The sequence below is a fragment of the Larimichthys crocea genome, chromosome XIV (genome assembly GCF_000972845.2).
Source record: "Larimichthys crocea isolate SSNF chromosome XIV, L_crocea_2.0, whole genome shotgun sequence".
Taxonomy (NCBI): domain Eukaryota; kingdom Metazoa; phylum Chordata; class Actinopteri; family Sciaenidae; genus Larimichthys; species Larimichthys crocea.
The window spans coordinates 11155602-11173530 of NC_040024.1; the positions used below are offsets into that span (position 1 = coordinate 11155602).

At 44.3% G+C, this 17929-nt stretch overlaps 1 protein-coding gene across 4 annotated transcripts in view; it reads right to left on the bottom strand.

Moving 5' to 3' along the window:
• chd3 (chromodomain helicase DNA binding protein 3) overlaps positions 1-15970 on the bottom strand; it is a 45257-nt gene extending 29287 nt beyond the window's left edge. For 3 of the 4 annotated variants that reach the window (XM_027287726.1, XM_027287724.1, XM_019261326.2), the window contains exons 1-24: positions 15372-15970; positions 12781-12908; positions 12503-12691; positions 12276-12403; positions 10427-10665; positions 10199-10332; positions 9977-10106; positions 9667-9857; positions 8303-8572; positions 7815-8018; positions 7427-7650; positions 6423-6554; positions 6195-6291; positions 5909-6100; positions 5603-5803; positions 5207-5344; positions 4516-4637; positions 4222-4395; positions 3403-3544; positions 3014-3145; positions 2684-2801; positions 1129-1253; positions 820-1051; positions 356-540 (exon numbers count right to left, since the gene is read on the bottom strand). In XM_027287726.1, the coding sequence (XP_027143527.1) occupies positions 356-540; positions 820-1051; positions 1129-1253; positions 2684-2801; positions 3014-3145; positions 3403-3544; positions 4222-4395; positions 4516-4637; positions 5207-5344; positions 5603-5803; positions 5909-6100; positions 6195-6291; positions 6423-6554; positions 7427-7650; positions 7815-8018; positions 8303-8572; positions 9667-9857; positions 9977-10106; positions 10199-10332; positions 10427-10665; positions 12276-12403; positions 12503-12691; positions 12781-12908; positions 15372-15534 (3990 nt within the window). In that variant the 5' untranslated portion in view covers positions 15535-15970. Of the gene's footprint in view, positions 1-355; positions 541-819; positions 1052-1128; positions 1254-2683; positions 2802-3013; positions 3146-3402; positions 3545-4221; positions 4396-4515; positions 4638-5206; positions 5345-5602; positions 5804-5908; positions 6101-6194; positions 6292-6422; positions 6555-7426; positions 7651-7814; positions 8019-8302; positions 8573-9666; positions 9858-9976; positions 10107-10198; positions 10333-10426; positions 10666-12275; positions 12404-12502; positions 12692-12780; positions 12909-14341; positions 14598-15371 lie in introns of those variants that run through there. The other variant, XM_027287725.1, reaches the window with a different exon arrangement.
• Between the last annotated feature and the right edge of the window lie 1959 nt (positions 15971-17929).

Sequence of the window (17929 nt, forward strand, 5' to 3'; positions counted from 1 at the left end):
CAGACCAAATAAACATTTCTCTCTCTTCCCTGACATCTCCTAACTTGTATCAGGACTTATTTGTGTGTTGAGAGGATTAAAAACAGTTGTATTTATATTGCGCTTTTATACAAAACAGATCACCGGGAGCCCGACGGCACTTCTATACGTGGACCGCAGCCACCCTAATAAAAAGAGAAACATCACGCTTGAAATTAAATTTACATGTTTTGTGAACGTGCATGTGAAGCCGCAATCAATCCGGGAGTCCCACTGGCTGCTTTACTTTTAACTTTTGTGTGCAGGAGAGCGAGAGAGAACGATAAATCCGCACAAATATATGAAGAAACTATAAAATCTAACGCGTCCCTCTCACCTTATCCTCCTCTCGGACCATGTACTGGGCCACTTTAAAGGAGCTGAGGTACTCGTTCATGTTCTGGACGTCCGAGTCGTCTGTGGCGTCTTGGCTTCGGTCCAGCAGCCTCTCGATGGCGGTGCTGTCGTAGTGGATCACGCTGCCCTCCTCCTCAACTTTATCCCTGGAACTGTTCTTCATACCTGCCGCAAAGAAAAAAAGGGTAGATTGTTCTTGTCAACCCGACTGTATCATCAGTTGAACAAGAATAAGCACTAGCCAAATGTGTCAAGATGAAAGGGCATTAAAGTGAGTGTGTTTGACAAAATAATTATATGCAGGTGGATCGGCCTGCCAACTCTTCTCTATTAGAATCAACCCTGACCCAACTTTGACCCAAATATTAAAGCTCCGGATTCCTGCGTTATTATGACTTACTGAAAATCCTAATTTCCTTTGACAAAAAGAAAAAACAACCTCACCTTCTCCCTCATCCTTGAAAAGCTCCTCTGTTCCAAACTTGAGGATGTCGTCCAGTTCCTGTTTGCTCATGGAGCCAGCTTTGGATCCCAATCCTGGCCGGACCACCAGGTGGGTCAGCATCATCTTCCTCTTGGCCACCTGCGTGATTCTCTCCTCCACGCTGGCTCGCGTCACAAAGCGGTAGATCATCACCTTGTTGGCCTGCCCGATTCGGTGGGCTCGACTGAACGCCTGGGCAAGAGCGAAAAAAATTAAACTCATGTCGTGTTGAATGGCGTCCTTCCTCTGCGGATGCTAGTCTGCCGTACCTGTATGTCGTTGTGAGGGTTCCAGTCAGAGTCAAAGATGACGACCGTGTCCGCCGTGGCCAAGTTGATGCCTAAACCTCCAGCTCGGGTGGAGAGCAGGAAACAAAACTGAGACGCACCGGGAGCTGCAGTCAGGGAGACAGAGACAGAAATATTAATGATTCCTCTTTAACGACGGGATCCTTATGTTACCTTAACGTGACAGTCACATTTCCTGCATTTTTATGAGGGATTTTCTTCTTCCCCTTACGATGTTTCTTGTCAGCATTGTTATACTGCAGCTATCTTCCATTAAAGTTTTGGGAGCTGTAATCCACTGTGCGGATATTCAGCATTCATCCTCGGGCTACTATTCATACAGTATAATTTAGTGTCAATCCTTGCCAACGACTGCTTACTGCCATCGCCAAGTTCCACATTTGAAAACAAACTCAGCGTGCGCTCCCGGCGCTTATCGTCCTCCGTAACTCACAGACATCAATATTTGTAGTGTCTGGAGTTGTGGCTAAAAAGAAATCTCAGGAATCTGTCTGTCAGTTTGGCATCACTTCTAGCTCTTCAGTTCTCATCCTGCTGCCTGACTCTTTTTTTCTACAATCTACTTGAACTCCCATCTGTTCGGCAGCAGAGAACAGCACGCCGTGAAGTCGAAAACAGCAACGCAGCGTTACTACGGTGTCTGCATTATGATGCCATTTTATTAGATCTTTCTTCTGGATTTATGTTTTATAGCATCTGTATTCATACACACACACACACACTCAAAAACATTTTTTAGACCACCACCCGATGTAAAGTTTACACAGCTGCCCTAAATTAACAGATGGCAATTACCCAAATCATTTCTTATGTTTCTGTAACGGTTAATACACCAGCATGTAGAAGCTCTTTGCTCATGTAATTATTATTGTTATCCAGGAATCAAATTATAGTTTTTACTTGCGTTCCTGAACAGAAGAATTAGTTTAAGTGGTTGAATGTTACTAAACTCATACTGTGCATACTGTATATTTATTATTTCATCCCTGCACTATGATCCGTTGCATTAATCAATTTGTTCTTGTTCTTGTTTATGTCTACGTTTACCTGTCAAGTCCTCTGTCGCTGCACCTATGTCTATATATGTTTGTATCATGAGAGCAAAGTGTAACTGGAGTCAAATTCCTTGTGTGTGTGTACACATACCTGTTTGAATTAAAGTGATTCTGATTCTGCTTGATTCATTTCGGCTCAAATTTGGGTACAAAAAAAAAGATGAATTCAGTTTGAACTTCACGATGCCGGATCGTCTCTGACAGGTGGTGTAATAAATCTGTCAAGCGCTTTATGTTTACAATATATTTGTACAAGTTGCATTGTATTTGAATGTACATGTTCCCTTTTGTTGGGATCTCGGGAAGTTTTTTGCCGACTTAAACGATGTCGATTAAAATGTCAGTTTTAAAGGAACTGCACACAGAAACTTGGATTTGGAGATAAGGATGTAAATCCTACTTGAAGGGCTCATGAAAAACTTACTGCACCTTTAATGGCTGCACATCATCCAGTATCTCACCGTTGAAGCGATCAATGGCCTCCTGTCTCAGCGCTCCTGTGATGCCTCCGTCGATTCTTTCGTACTTGTAACCTTCATGGTCCAAGAAATCTTCTAGCAGGTCCAACATTTTAGTCATCTAAAACAGAGGAGAGAAAGAAAAGCTGATGATGTGAGTACGCGTTCATCTACACTTGATTACCCACGCACGGCTACGATCAGCTGCAGTCTGCTGCCGAGCCTTCTGGAGGAGTCGCGGGACTAATTTAACATCTGTGAAGAGAGAGAGGTGTCCATCTGGTGTGTGCTTATGCATACTGTACACGTGTGTGTGTCTATGTGAGTGTGTACCTGTGAGAACACCAGTACTCGATGGCCCTGGTCTTTCAGTTTCCTCAGCATCTTCTGCAACAGCATCAGTTTCCCAGAGGCCTTAGTGAGGGCCGACCCTTCATAAGCACCAGTGGGGGTTTTTTGAGCTTCCTACAGACAGAGAAGCAAAACATGGCTCTGCTTTATGACGTGATAATACTTTGATTTGCTGCACTAATGATACATGAATGAAAAATGATGTCCTGTCTCATAAAATAAACACAAATATGACACAAAAGCACTTCTGATTACCGCCACAAGGTGTCACCGTTCTGTAATTCACTGCAAACGGTTTGAAAAGAAGCGAAACAAATAATGGAGTCTGTGATTAAACACAATGAATTATCATTTTTGTTGTCTGTTCTCACCATGGAGGCGACAGGGAAGAGGTAGGGATGGTTGCAGCATTTCTTTAGGTCCATCATGATGTTGAGCAGGGAGACCTGGTTTCCGCCGCCCTTCGAGTTCAGAGCCTCAAAGTTCTTGGTCAGAATCAGCTTGTAGTATTTCCTGCGTTCAAAAAAAACAACAAGATGAATGATTATAATGACAGCTGCAGTGATGTTTGTATTGCATGTAAATAACGCGAGACACAATAGGCAAAGGCAATAAACTTCACTTTTGTCCTCCATTGTTCAATTTCTAAGAAAAAAATCCTGGAGAGTTGCTAAGTAACTGTCTCAGTTTCTACTTTCTGCTGTTACAATATTATTCAACACTGTATATAACATGTAATTTATAATCAAAGAAATTAAAGGGGCCGATCTTTATACAGACAGATTGTTTGTCCGCTGCTTAATCTATAAAAAAAAGCTATGAATCCCTTAAAACCACATTAATCAGTGGCAAATAGAGGATTTTTGATTGATTAAATGAAGAACATCTTCATAATTATTATATTTTTGATTGATTAAATGAAGAACATCTTCATAATTATTATATTAAATTACATCTTCAGCTCACAGGTTGTTATTTGCAAATAAAACATGTCTTTTAATTTAAAAAAAAATGATTTAAATGTTTCTGTTGCGACCATTCAGTGACTATTTCAACTTGAAGCAGGCTAAAGTTGAAGAGGTCTTGAAATAATGGTTTGATGTAAACATTTTCAGCCCAGTTTTAACCGCTAAGTGGTCAAAGATGTAGCTTGAGGATGAACGTTTCACCCTCCCGTGCGTGTGTCGTACTTCTGCATAGGGCTCAGCTCCACTCGGACAATCAGCTCGGTCTTGGCGGGCATGTTCTTGAAGACGTCGGCCTTCAGCCTCCGCAGCATGTGAGGTCCCAGCAGGTCGTGGAGCTTCTTGATCTGGTCCTCCTTGGAGATGTCAGCAAACTCTTCCAAGAAGCCCTCAAGGTTACTGTACGGAGAGTTTGTGGTTTAAAGTAGACACTGTTTGAATCATCATCAATCACCAAGAATAATATACAGTATTCTACAGAAAAATACGTATTTTTTTTACAGTCTTGTCAAGTCTTACTTGAAGCGGTTGGGTGTGAGGAAGTTGAGCAGGTGAAACAGCTCCTCCAGGTTGTTCTGTAGAGGAGTTCCTGTCAGCAGCAGCTTGTGGTCGATCTTATAGTCGTTGAGACGCCTGAAAAACTGCGAAGACAAACATCTGCAATTATTTTTATATACAAGAATAGTATTATTTTCTTCATTGGATGTAAAAGCAGCACTACATCAGACAGAAAATAAACATATAATAACTATAATACCATAATGTCAACACATTTTCGTTATCGACTAGTCCGTTGATTATTTTCTCAATTAATCAATTAGTTGTTTGGGCCATAAAATGTCAGAAAATGAATAGTTGGTTTACAATCCTCGAGGACCAATAAAAACAGATATTATTTACATTTTGAGAGACTAAAACAGAGAATTTTTAACATTTTGTCTGAAAGAATAATAATTAATAAATTGATTGATTAATCGACTAATTGTTGCAGCTTAAATGTCATGTAATGTGTCCATTTAAAGTAATTGTGGCTGTCATTAAGCACTGATGCAGAGCAGATTATTTTGGTACAACGAAGTGAATAAACTTAAGAAGAACTTGCAGTAGTTCATTTATTAAGAGTGTTGCCATTGCATAGTTTGTCCACCAGAGTGCATTGACAAGTTTTTTCCACTGTAAAACATCCCAGTACTCAGTGCAGTTACGGTACCTTGGACTGGTTGTTCTTAAGGCGGTGAGCCTCGTCCACCACCAGACAGGCCCAGTCGATGGACTTGAGCGCCGTCTGATCGATGGTCACCAACTCGTAGGAGGTTAGCAACACGTGGAATTTGATGGGAGCTTCTCTCTGCGGGAAGATAAGAGGGAAACGATAGATTACACATGCATGTAGATTGTTTTATATGTCAATATTACAAATGAATGAACTATTCAGGTTTAAATTTGGCAATGCACTGAACAAGAGGTACAAAGAATGTTGCTTTATTCTCCATGTCCCTTCAGGCCTTCTGTAGGAGGTGATGAAAACATTAGGGCTGGGCAATCCTGGTTGAAATCAATATATTAAATTGAATTATCCTCCAGGTCTAGATAATAAACACCTCACCCTCAGTTTGAAAGCCTTCTTCCCTCCTTTGACAGCCGTGTCGTCAAAGGAGAACTCGTTCTCTCTGATGATGGCTCGACTGTCCTTATCTCCCGTGTACGTCACCACGTAGAAGTCTGACGCCCACATCTCAAACTCCCTCTCCCAGTTGATGATGGTGGACAGCGGAGCGCTGACCAGGAACGGACCCTTAGTGTGACCCTGGCGGGACAGAGGAGGAGGACAAATTCATACAATCTGTCAGTGTCGGCCTTCGCAAGGAGGCGAGACAACAAGACAATAACAAGCCCGGAGGAGTGCCAGAACCTCTTTGAAGAGTGAGTAGAGGAAGACGATGGTCTGGATGGTCTTGCCAAGGCCCATCTCATCTGCCAGGATGGTGTCTGTGCCCTGAGCCCAGGAAAACCGAAGCCAGTTCAGACCCTCCAGCTGATACAGGTGCAGCGTCCCACCCGTCGATGTGACAAAGTCGGGCTGTTCCTCGTATTTTATTGTTGGCTGGTGGAGGAATTTGAAAAAACAGATTGTTGTTGTGTTCTTAATCTTTATATCAGACGTTGTGATACTGAAACTAGAGCTACAGTTAACTCACATCAGTGACCGGTGAGGCAGGAGACTCCTCTTCACCCTCCTGGTTCTTGCTCCTCATCCTCCTGGGTTTGTCTGGATCCTCCTTCATTATTGAGTCTCTGTTGGACAGCGAGTTAATCAGCCAATCATGAAGGCACACAAACTAGATATGTAAATATGAGTGTATATATGCGTATATTGCAGTTTTGTTTAATAATGGAGGGTGAGATATGTTTCCAACAGGTCCTACCTGTGTCTCCAGTAGTTGCCTTTGTAAATTGCAAATTCAGGGATTTCCAGGTCATCTCTCTCCCAGGTACACTGGTCATAGGTCAGGTCTCTCCATTTGACCAGGTAGTGGTACGTCCCCTTCTTATCCACACTGGCAGGGGGACACATACGGTACAGTGCTTACATCATTAAAATTAGCTTGTTTGTATTTCAATTCTTGTAAACAGAACAAAAAAACAATATCCCACTCACTGAAAAATCATAATAAACCACAATGGCTGACACTGGACTGCATTACATTACTAGAAAAGGCCATTTCTGAAGCGTCAACGCTAAACTACATTGGTTTTTCCTTTCCTGTAATTAGATATGCTATGTGCTAGGCAAAAAAAGCGACATCATTTAGTCACATCTTAAATTTGTTAGCAAAATGCTACCTATTCAGACTATTGATTATTGAATGCAGTGTTGGTGTACAATAAGTGTTTGTGGTGTCAGAGATGTGGGAATTATAGCAAGCTAAAAATTTGCTTCGGTTCCTGAAATTTCTGGTCTCGGTTAACCTTGGATTCAATGAGGGCAGCTGTCATTCTGAAGCTCAGAGCATAAAATGTGTTTAATTTGTTTCCAGTGTTACATAATTTGAAAGAGGACACATTTTTCTACAACGACGTACAAAGAGTGAAAATGAGTTTAACAGCTTAATATTTTTGTTCTATTCAATTCAATGGGAGGGAAATTCCTGGAATATTTTGTAGAGTGTTAAAGGTATGAACACTAAAAGTACAAGCAGGAATGTCCTCATTGTGTTCAACGTTTTGACGTTTGAATGAAGTTTCTGTGATGAAGGATCTGGTACTAGTTCAGTGTGAATATCTTCATACAACTCAGTCACAGACCAAAGCCATATTTTTAATTAATTAAACATTCACCTACTTCATTGGTTACTTTTAATATAAGTAATGAAACAACGTTCGAAACACACCGACCAGATACCGCACGCTCACACGCAAACTTCCTCACCTGTGGTTGATGATGCGGTGGATCATCATCCACTCGGGCTTGATGCCGTATTTGTAGTACTTGTCTTCCAGGATGGCGAACTGTGGGTCCTTAGCCCTCCTCTTCTCGCTCTTTCCCACACTGTTCTCATCCTCCCCGCCTGAACCGTAATCCAGGCTGGGAGGCTCGTCCATGTCCGTCTTCCTCTGGTAGTTTCTGTACATCACCGAGTGAAAGATCTCCAGCTGGAAGGCAGAAGAGGGAGAAAGGTAATGATTTTTCCTTCAAGTCAGTCAGAAACATTTACTAGACTGAATTTTTCTGTCAGAATTTGAACTGTCTCCAGCCTTTACCAATGTGTACATATAACATCTAATATCTTAAATACCGCTAATCTTTCCTCCCTCACCTGCAGCTCAGTGATCCAGGTACAGTGCCAGTAAGACTGCCCAGTCAACTTGACAAAGAACTCCCTCTCGGCTCTGCCCTTCATGGGTGGCGGTAGAGGGGCATCAGGTGGGGCGTCAGGGGCCGGGGGAACGGGGATGGGAGGTGGCGGTTCACCCCACCGCCAGTGGAGGATCTTCTGGACACGTCCTTTGATTGGCGGACACTAGAGAGGGAGGGAACATTGGTTAATCCTTAGAAGTGTGTACTCAGTCACACATTTAGGTGATTAGGTGTTATTAGGGCTAATAACACACAGCTGAGTCCGTATGATACCTCCGAGCGAAAAAGAAAAAGAGCCAATTAAAACTTAAAACATACTTTCTCTAATATAATAAAATAGACTTTAAAGAGCGAGTCCCCAGGAGGTGCAATTATAGTTATTTGGACTCACACTGATTGCTTAAAATCAGACACAAACAGCGAGAAAGTGAAAGAGAAGCGGCTCACCGTGCATCGCGGGCACAACCACTCGCCGTTGGGGATCTCCGGCAGCGGCGGGTTTAGACAGTGGATGTGGTAAGAAGACGTGCAGGTGTCGCAGCACAAAAGCTCCCCTCCGTCTTTGCACACCCGACAGAACTCCATGTGGTCGTCGTCCTCCTCCTCGGCTCCGGTGGGGATCCCCATGCTGACCTCTGATATCACTCTGTCCTCGCTGTCCTCCTCGAAATCCTCAAAGTCCTCGTCCTTTGCTTCCCACTGAATTCCCTCTTTTTCCTAAGAAAGGAAACATTTGAACGCCTAATTCACATCACAAGTAGTAGTTTTAGAAACTATAACTATGAGGAGAACCTTTGATCAGCAGTTACCTCATCTGAACCACCTAAACAGAGCTTTGAAGCATGTTCGTGGTCTCATTTTCCTGCACACCATCGCGTATTTTAGAGTGAGTAGAGTATGTTTGGGTATAACAACATTGCCAATCAACTTTCTGGTCAATGACGCAAACCTATACACACAAACGGAGCACATGAGGAGCAATTTGGCGTTCATTATCCTGCACAAGGACACTTCGACTAGACTAGACAACCCATCTTTCGTGCTAATGCACGGGTTGCAAACATGGACTTTACAGATTCGGTAGTTGAAGATACAGGAACAACTAATAACAAGCTGCTGGTAGCAGATTTCACGAGAACCTGGACTAAATCTTATTTGTTTTAACAGTGTTTCTTCACTGGCTAAATCTATCCCATAAAAATGCAAAAAGACAAGTTATATTTCTTTTAATATTTAGCCAGCACGTGCACACAACGACTCCTGAGCAATCCATATTAAATTCAGACAGATTTAGTGTGAACGAAGGCCTGAAAGCGACACAAGAGACTGTATCTAGTTCCACTAGTTCAATCTTCCAAAACACAAGAAGTTACGCCTTCAGGATAAATCCAAAGATGCAATTATCAGATAATGTTCCACACACAGTGGCTTTGGGAAGTGGTGTTGAAGTGATAAAACAGCTCCCTGTGTCACGGTGACCAAAAAAAAAAGAAAGAGCATTGGGTTTTATATGTGACATGACTGAATAGCTCTACACCAACAGCACCACTTCAGGTATCTGTCTTTGTCTGGGCAGGACTGTGTGTGTGTGTCTGCAAGCAGCCAGCTCTCCGCTGAGATTTGTGATGCAACTACAAAGCCTCTATTCATCTGCTGCTCCGAGCAAGTAAAAACAAACCGCTTTAAACAGTTCAGACCTGTCTCTTAAAGATGAATACACGTGTGAGGATGCTGCCGAGCCGAGTCATACGTAGGAGAAAAAAAAAAAAAAAGCAGGAGCAGACGTGTTGTTAGCGGGGGGCTGTACTCACGCAGTGCGGGCAGCTCCACTTGCCCTCGGGGGCTTTGTCCAGCTCGGGCTCCAGGCAGACGAGGTGGTAAGCTCGAGGACAAGTGTCGCACAGGATGATCTCTCCGCCCTGCTGGCACACCTCGCAGTAGTCCTGATGATCCGTCTCATAGCCGTCGCCCTCCTCCTCACCTGGGCCTGGAGACAACAGATCTGAATGTGCGAGAATGAGCGAGAACAATTAAAGCAGATAATATTCTCAGTGACTGAAGTCTAATTTAAAACAGCTGAGTCTTCAAACATTGTCCATAAAACAGGTAAACTGTGCGCACTTTTCTTCTTCTTCTTGGCCGGCCGTCCTCGCTTGTTCTTCTTGACGCGGCCGGAGCTGTCGGAACGAACCGAGGAGCTGTGGACGCTGGAGTCCTCCTGCTCGGACTCGTCCTCATCCATATCATCGCTCTGAAAGAAAGGAGGTCATACATGTAACAGAAGCAGTAAAAAACAAGTCGGAATGAATATAGAGAGGGGGCACGCTGAAGATCTGTACTCACCGAGCAGCTCTTCTTCCTCTTGGCGCCTATAGGTGACAGTTTGATGCGAATGGGTGCCATCTTTTTAGCCTTTGCTGCAGCCTTCTTCTTGTCTGGGACTCGAGGACTTTTACTGCGCTTCTTATAGCCAGGGCCTGGACGGATAACATCACATAACATGACATAACATAACAGAAAAAAGTACGTATACTGTATAAGCAGGGGGGGGGCATTTCGATGACCGCTGACCTTTGCCCTCTTTCGTCTTCGCCTTCCTGATCGGCGGCGGCTGCAGCTGCGGCTCCGGCGAGGCAGTCGCTGCGGAGACCTGCTCGGCGACAGCGATCGCGGCGGCTGCAGCGGCCGCCGCCACAGCAGCGGCGTTGCCCTTGAAGGGGTTGTTAGAGCTGAACTCCCTCCACTTGGCCCCCAGGATGGTCATCATTTTCGACATGGGGATCTTAGGATTCTTCTTGGCTATCATCGGCCTGGGAGCGAGACAGTTAGGATCATTGAAACGCTTTGGAGAAAGTGAGAAAACTGAAATCTACATGGAGCTGTGGCATTTTCAGGATACATAATGTTGTTATTGATATCGCCGTAGTGATTTGGTGAGGAAAAACTGCAAACACAATGTGGCTGAGGAGAGTTTAATTTTCCACTACAGCTCAGCCTGACAGCCAAATACCTTTCCCGCCATATACATGCAGTGGACATAACGGATTACTTCACGTTATCAGAGCCAAAGCAGGTATGAGTCAGCCGCAGAGGCCGAGGCTCGGGCTACCACTGACACATTTGACAGCACCGCTGCCTGAGTAGCACAACTTGCAAAGGGATGATAAAGTTATAGCTGCCAGAGGACGACAGAGGCAGGTGTAATAGTACTCGTGCTCCTGTTTTCAACTCATGCCACCTGGATCGGTGTTAATCTGGGTTTTGGAGTGGTGCTGCCAGTGTGGATGGAGGTTGATGTGTGTGACAACAAAAGCAGATATTAGTCTGTGGACTGCAACAGCACATGTACATGTAGCATCCTACAAATGATAAAATTATATATTTTTATACACGTACACATACATGTACTGTACATAACCACCTGCTTCTTGTATAAAGTAATCTGTTACATGAAATTTATTCCAGCACGCTTTAAACAAACAGTTTGACTTGTATATAGACCTTTTATGTTATTCTTCACGGTCGCTTTTTATAGATATTTATATGTGTATCTATTTTTTTCACATACCTGTATGTATATAACAGTTCTGTGTTCATGTATCCGTATATTTTTACCTATTTTCCTCCTGTAACATTGAAAGGAACTTAACCAGAGTCAAACTTCTTGATGGAGCTGATTCTGAAAAGCAAAACAAGCTCACACTCCAGAACCGGGCTTGTCTTGTGAGGCATGAACTTTGTACCTAATGCTTATAAGTACATGTAGGAGACAGACTTCTCTTTATGCATCGTTCTGTAGGACTATAATTATATCACAGTCGCAGACTCAAGATCCAAACAGCTGCAAATCTTTCCTTTAGGGCGGCGAAACTCAACTTGAGGAACATGGACCAAATCTAGCCAACCATTTGATAAAACTTGTAAATGTTCAATATAATGTCCCTGAACTCTTTAAGAAGTTCAGCAATCTGTCCAGCGTGCAGAAGCAGTGATATACAAGAAGTTCACGTACACCTGCTGTGACTGGATTTGCCTCCCGGCAAAGATGAGTGAGGACAGCGAAACGCCGAAAGGTTGACAATGAGAAGCAATTAATTGAAATTCGAACGCGTGAATTTGCATTTAAGTCGCTAATATCGGATGCCATCACGAGTCAGAACGTGCTTGTGTCTGTGAGGCGTTTCCACCTGGTACCATCACAAGAAGAAGAACTATTCTGCCACATCAACACTCCTGAACTTTGTCTTTATTAAACTCTTAAACTGGCGTCCTATCATTTTGCAAAACAAGTCGAGCGTCCCTCCTTTTATTTCTGAATCCCTTCTGCAACTCCATGACCGTACAGCAAACTGACACAACACTAGATGTTTGCCAGCAGTCCACATCAACACCACATGGAAACAAGCGAGAAAGCCTGTACCTCATGAACTGGCTGAAGGCTTTATAGTTAGTGAGTTCCCTGTAGTCCTCCTCAGTGAAGGTATGATCAACATCCTCCAGACCCCACTCCTTCGCCAGCTGGGCCGAGGTCTTCTGCTCCATGGGTTGCTGAGGAGAAAAAGAAAAAGCATCAATCAGCACAGAGAGACACACACAACAGATCAAACGAAGGACGGACTCGGCCGAAGACAGCCTCGGGTGCTCTACCTTCGTTGTTTCCTCCTGACTGCTGTCTCGATCCCCATCGTCTTTTTTCTTCTTCTTGGTTTTCTTCTCCTTCCTTTCTTTATGTTTCCTCTTTTTCTTCTTCTCTCCGGATCCATAGTCGCTGGCTACGCTGTCCGAGTTCTCGGCGTAGTCCCTCTCTCTGTCCGAGTCTCTGTCTACATCGCTGTCCTGAAGAGGACATCGGAAAAACAATAAAGACGGTGTGACGCAGTGACGGAAAAACTAAATTCCAAAGCATGACAGCTTAACAAACTTACAATCTTCTTGCGTTTTCTTGGTTTGACAGGCTTCCCCTCTTTGTCTTTCTTCTTGGTGTCCTTCTTCTTCTTCGGTCGGCCTTTCTTCCTGCACGGGACCTCTCTGTCTGAGATCTCCGGCTCTTCGTCTGTAAAGGGGGAAAAAAAGCAAAGAGACAGAGAGAGATTGAAGCGTCACACTTGAAGACAGCTATTAGAATCAGATGAACAATAATCTTCTGTAATCCCTGCTGGACGTAATCACACACAATGAAAGCCGCACGGTGGCCTCCGCGACCTCTGACCTCATCTGAATGGTGACACACGGGAAATTAGATACAGTTTGTCAGCAGGCTTTGGGGATAACTGGTTTATGGCGATGAAAATGTGTGACCAGCACCAGATCTGTTGTTTTATTGCTAAAACCAAAAACTTTTATTTTTAAGGAAACCTTGTTTTATATCAAGCGGAGACTCTCAGCCACGGTGCATCTGAAACACATGACTGCATCTCTGCTTTCAGGCAGCAAATGATGTGGAAAATATCTCCTCATGGTTCCTGCATGTGCAAAACCACAATCAGGTTAAAGCAATTTAACCTGCAGCCTGAACCTGGCTTTGAAAGGTAGAAAGAAAGAGAGAGAGACAGCCTCGGCTTCAAAAGACAAAACGCAGCAAAGCGTTAAAGCAGGACCAGAAACCTGGGCTGCGGTCTTCCTCTCGTCATTCAGCCTGGCTGCGTTTAGTCGGATTTTTATTGTCAGCCTGCCTTTGTTGGTGAAAGCTCTCACCACCACCACCACCTCCTTCTACCTCCTCCTCCTCCTCACTCCCCACCCCGTCCAAAACAACTCGCTTCCCCATTCCCGCGTATCTGTGTGCAGCGCGCAGCCGCCGAAGACACGCCGGGGGCGGCGGCAGTACGCACGCAGGGCCCGGTGATTCAGAGGCCGCCAGCCCGGGGACGGTACGCTGACGGTGCGGTGAAGTGGAACCACTTTCTTTTTTCAGCCTTTCACCTCCTGCTGTGTAAATTCCCACACCAGGACCCTCTGGGTAGAGGTCGTGAGGGGGTTAAGGTCCATGTCGGGAACAGTAATTTATCCGTCTGGCACGGAACGGAACGGCATGGCGACTGATCCGGAGTCGAGCTAATTAAAGCCTTAAAAGACAATGCAATGCATGATTGCTGTGATATTCACATAGGAAATGACACTTTTCTGATGAGTAATCACATATTTCCACTGTGTGACACCTCCACTGTGACTTTCAGGTGTTCCTCCTGCAGCCACAGCGAATGCACGAGTTATTTTAATAATACTGAAATAAAGTGCAACCTTTAGGGGGCTGCTGCACTGCTATTTTTTGGACTTGTGCTGTTGCAGTGTGGTTAACCAGCCACTACTTTCACTGCAAACCCCCCCTTCACCCTTTATGCAACCGTGCCTGTCACAGAAACTTCCAGAAATGTCATAATGCATTCAAAGTCAATCATCAATGCTTGCAAAACAAAAAGAACACATGCATGTGTGCACAGGGAATAAATAAAGTATGAGTGTGTGCAGGGAGCTGAGCAGTCACACCTTTCTGGCCCTGTAAGTGAGCAGCATGCAGCAGCAGCACTGTCCTATTTTGACCTGTCATGGAGACAATGTGGTAAAAGGAGGAGGAGGAGGAGGAGGAGGGGGGGGCAAGTTTCTTGTCTCACGCCGCGATTATCACACCATCACCCGGGAAAAGCTTTCATGTCTGCACGGGCACACAAAAAAACGCATCATCTCCTCCCCGATGATGGGTATCAGATATATGTAGCCTCCGGCCAAGAAGGGGAGTCCATGTTTATACCGAGAGAGAAAGAGAGAGAGAGCTTTTTACCCTTCAGGGCGACCTTATTACCCCTGCACACCGAGCTCGATCACACGTCATGGCATGTCTTTTAAGAGCTGTCCAAAAAAAAAAGAAAAAAAAAAAGCAGGCTTTAAGGGACAAATAACTTTTTTGTTGTTTTTGGATGCGTGGACAAAGTGAGCTTGCGTCGACACAAAAAAAAGAAAAAGCATGCGGTGTTTGTGTGGCCAAGTTCGTTTAAACTTTTTGTTGGGATGTGCTGATCGTGTGTGAAGAGGAAGTGGAAGTGGAAGGAGGAAAAAATATACAGCACAGAAACATCTTTAACCGGCTTTTGTGCGTAATTCTTTTGCGGGTTGGAGTTTTGTGCTTTTTACGCGCACACTCTCTGCGTCTGCCCCGTGTTGTAGCTGCAAATACGGCACCTATAGGTGCAATAAGTAAAGGGTGTATATATGTGTGTGTATATATAGGTGGTGAAACATGTGGCTCATTTTTTCCAGGACTTCTAAGTTGGATTTTGTACGCGCGCACTCGACTTGTCCGGTACCGTAATGGACCATGGAGAGGTTTTCTTTTTTTCTTTTTTTTAGGTGTGGGGGGGCACAAACTGCGGGTTTGCCTCCTCTTGTTTTTCCTCCCCTCCTCTCTTAAATTTTCTACCGCTTTTAAAACTAAGTGTTTTCTATTCCGTGTGCTGTGTGTGTGTGTGTGTGTGTGCGCGCTCCCGACTTTGTCCGCCAGTTTTTCTCTTTTTTACTGTACCTGGCGCGGCTGGTGTTGCAGTTTCCCGAGGCGCCGCCGGCGAGTTTATGTCGCTTGCGTTCTCGTCTAGGTCTCCGTCGTCGTCTTCTTCATCAAAATCTCCTCCCTCGGAATTAACCACCATGCCCTCGTCTTCCTCACAGGACCGGAGAGGAGAGGACATTATATTCCCGTCATTGGATCCCGTCCTTGTTATTCAAAAAAAGCGGATTCTTGCGCGAATGTGTGATATTTATTTAATATTCAAATCGGCACAGAAAAAAGTGGGGGGCGTTTTGAAATATTTTACACTAGGCAGAGCAACAAAGATGGCCGCCCTCTTATATTTATTTTTTAACAACCCCCCCAATAAGAAAAAATCCCCTTACATAAAAAATGGCTGACTATATTATTTCAGAACGCACCCCCCTCCTCCTTTCTCTATCTCTCCCCGTCTCTCTTTCTCCCTTTGCGCGCCCCCTCCCTCCTTAAAAACGTACACATTGTTACAAGAAAAAAAAAGGGGTGTGTGACTGCATGTAAGTTACATTGTTAGTTGTTTGTTTCTTTTCTGTCTGTGTCCCCCCCCTCCTCTCCTTCTCCTCCTCCTCTTTCTCCTCTCTCTCTCCCCCCCACCCTCCCTCCCACACCACCACTCTCTCTCTTTTTCTCTCTCTCTCTCCAGCCCCCCCTCCCCAAAGTCCGGGATCAGTCACGAATCCGACACACTTGCCTGGTGTCACTGTCACTTGCAAGATCACAACGCAAACACACACACACACACACACACACTCTCGCTTTCTGCATTGCAGAGCCCCGACACACAAATCTATCAAATATGGCCACCCTTATATTCTCTCTCGAAAGCCCCCACCGTTGTATAAAAAAAAAAAAAAAGTATTTTGGAGCAGTGTGTGTGTGTGTGTGTGTGTGTGTGTGTGAGTGCTGGGGAGGGATTCAGAGAGAAAGGGGGGTTGGGAAAATCTGCCGCAGCCATGCCCAGACTTACATCAGATTGTATTGCTTAAAAATTAACTACTTGTGGTGGGGATGAAAACAATTCACAGTATGCAAACTGCACCCCCCTCTTCAGAGAGCAGCACATTAAACAGCTCGGAGAGCACAATCCATCTCCGGCAGAGGAAAAAAAAAAAACACACAAGCCATTTTGTGAGCGCTTGCTGTGAAATCATAAAAGCAAAGCAAGCAGCAGCAGGCTGTGTCAACTGGATGGCAGTAAGGCCATGGGAATCCCTGCAGAACCCCATCCAGCCCTCAGTGGCTGCTCAGGGCACTTTTCTTTTTTTTCTGTGTGTGTGTTTTGACAAAAGGAATTTTGATTTGCCTTTTCATATTCAAACCTCACAGCGAAACACAGGGTCAGACAGGAGAAACTGGATGGAAATAAATAGATAACGTCTGCATCCTGCACGTTTACACACAGAAAAAGCCTTAATGCTCAGCTGCATCCAGCTGATTTCACTGCATTTCTTATATTAAATTAGTAAAAATTAGTTAGTTTTGCAGTAATACTGTTGAATGTGTCTCCTTGATGCGTTTATGAGTACTTAAGAGGCCTCTGATGCCACCAATCACATGAATATCTCAACGACCAACGTCAACAATGACCTTGGAAATGGTTAAATTAATAAAAAAGTCTTAACAAAATATGCTTTATTTTCATTTTCTTTCATCGCAGCCTTCAAAACAAACCACAAGCAAGTGGAATTTGTGTTAAGCTGGGGTTTTTTTGTCCACTTTTTAAGAGGTTAATCACTTATCACAGAAGACAGTCCGACTAATAACAGGTGTAAATACTAAAAATGATATTATTATTATTGCTGGATTCATTTCAGCTGCTTCGGTTTGTGACTTTCTAGGGACGCTTAATCCAAACGGGGACACGGTCGAGGCAGAGAAAGAAAGAGAAACATCAAAAGTTTTGAAGTATTGCAACTAAAGTGAAACTCCTCGACTGCTTTCATGTCGTGCCAGTTCCGCCCGCATCAATCAAAGACACTATCAGTCAACCGGACCCAGCTGGTTCTGAAGCAAAAGATGACGCTGATATTCATCTGGATTAAATGTGATTGCTTTGATATTCAACTCCGAATGAGCCTTTATTCATCCTTAACATAGCAAAACCTGGAGTTATATAACAAATGGGCATATTTGTAACTGTGTCATGCAAGTGAGAGTGTCCTCACTTTGACCTCGGATTCAAGATTTTCAAGGCAGCGACAGAAGGTGCCTGGATTGAACCCGTGGCCTCCTGAGCACATGGCCGACATCCCCCCCCCTCTCTCTGTCACACAGCCACAACATTGTGTGACGCATCACTTTGTTTGTTTTACCCTCTCTGCATTCTGTGCCTTACTACTCTGTCAGCTGTGGCTTTTACACCAATAACAGGATGTCATGTAAACGAGCATTTCAATTACGCCTCGTCTGCTGTGCACACTCCTCTCTCTCTCTCTCTTTCCCTATCTGCTGCAACAGGTGCCCACACTGCTCCGCCTCGGCTTTCCCCACGTGCCCACAAATGAGAAGAGAGGAATTTGTTAGCGCATGATCCAACG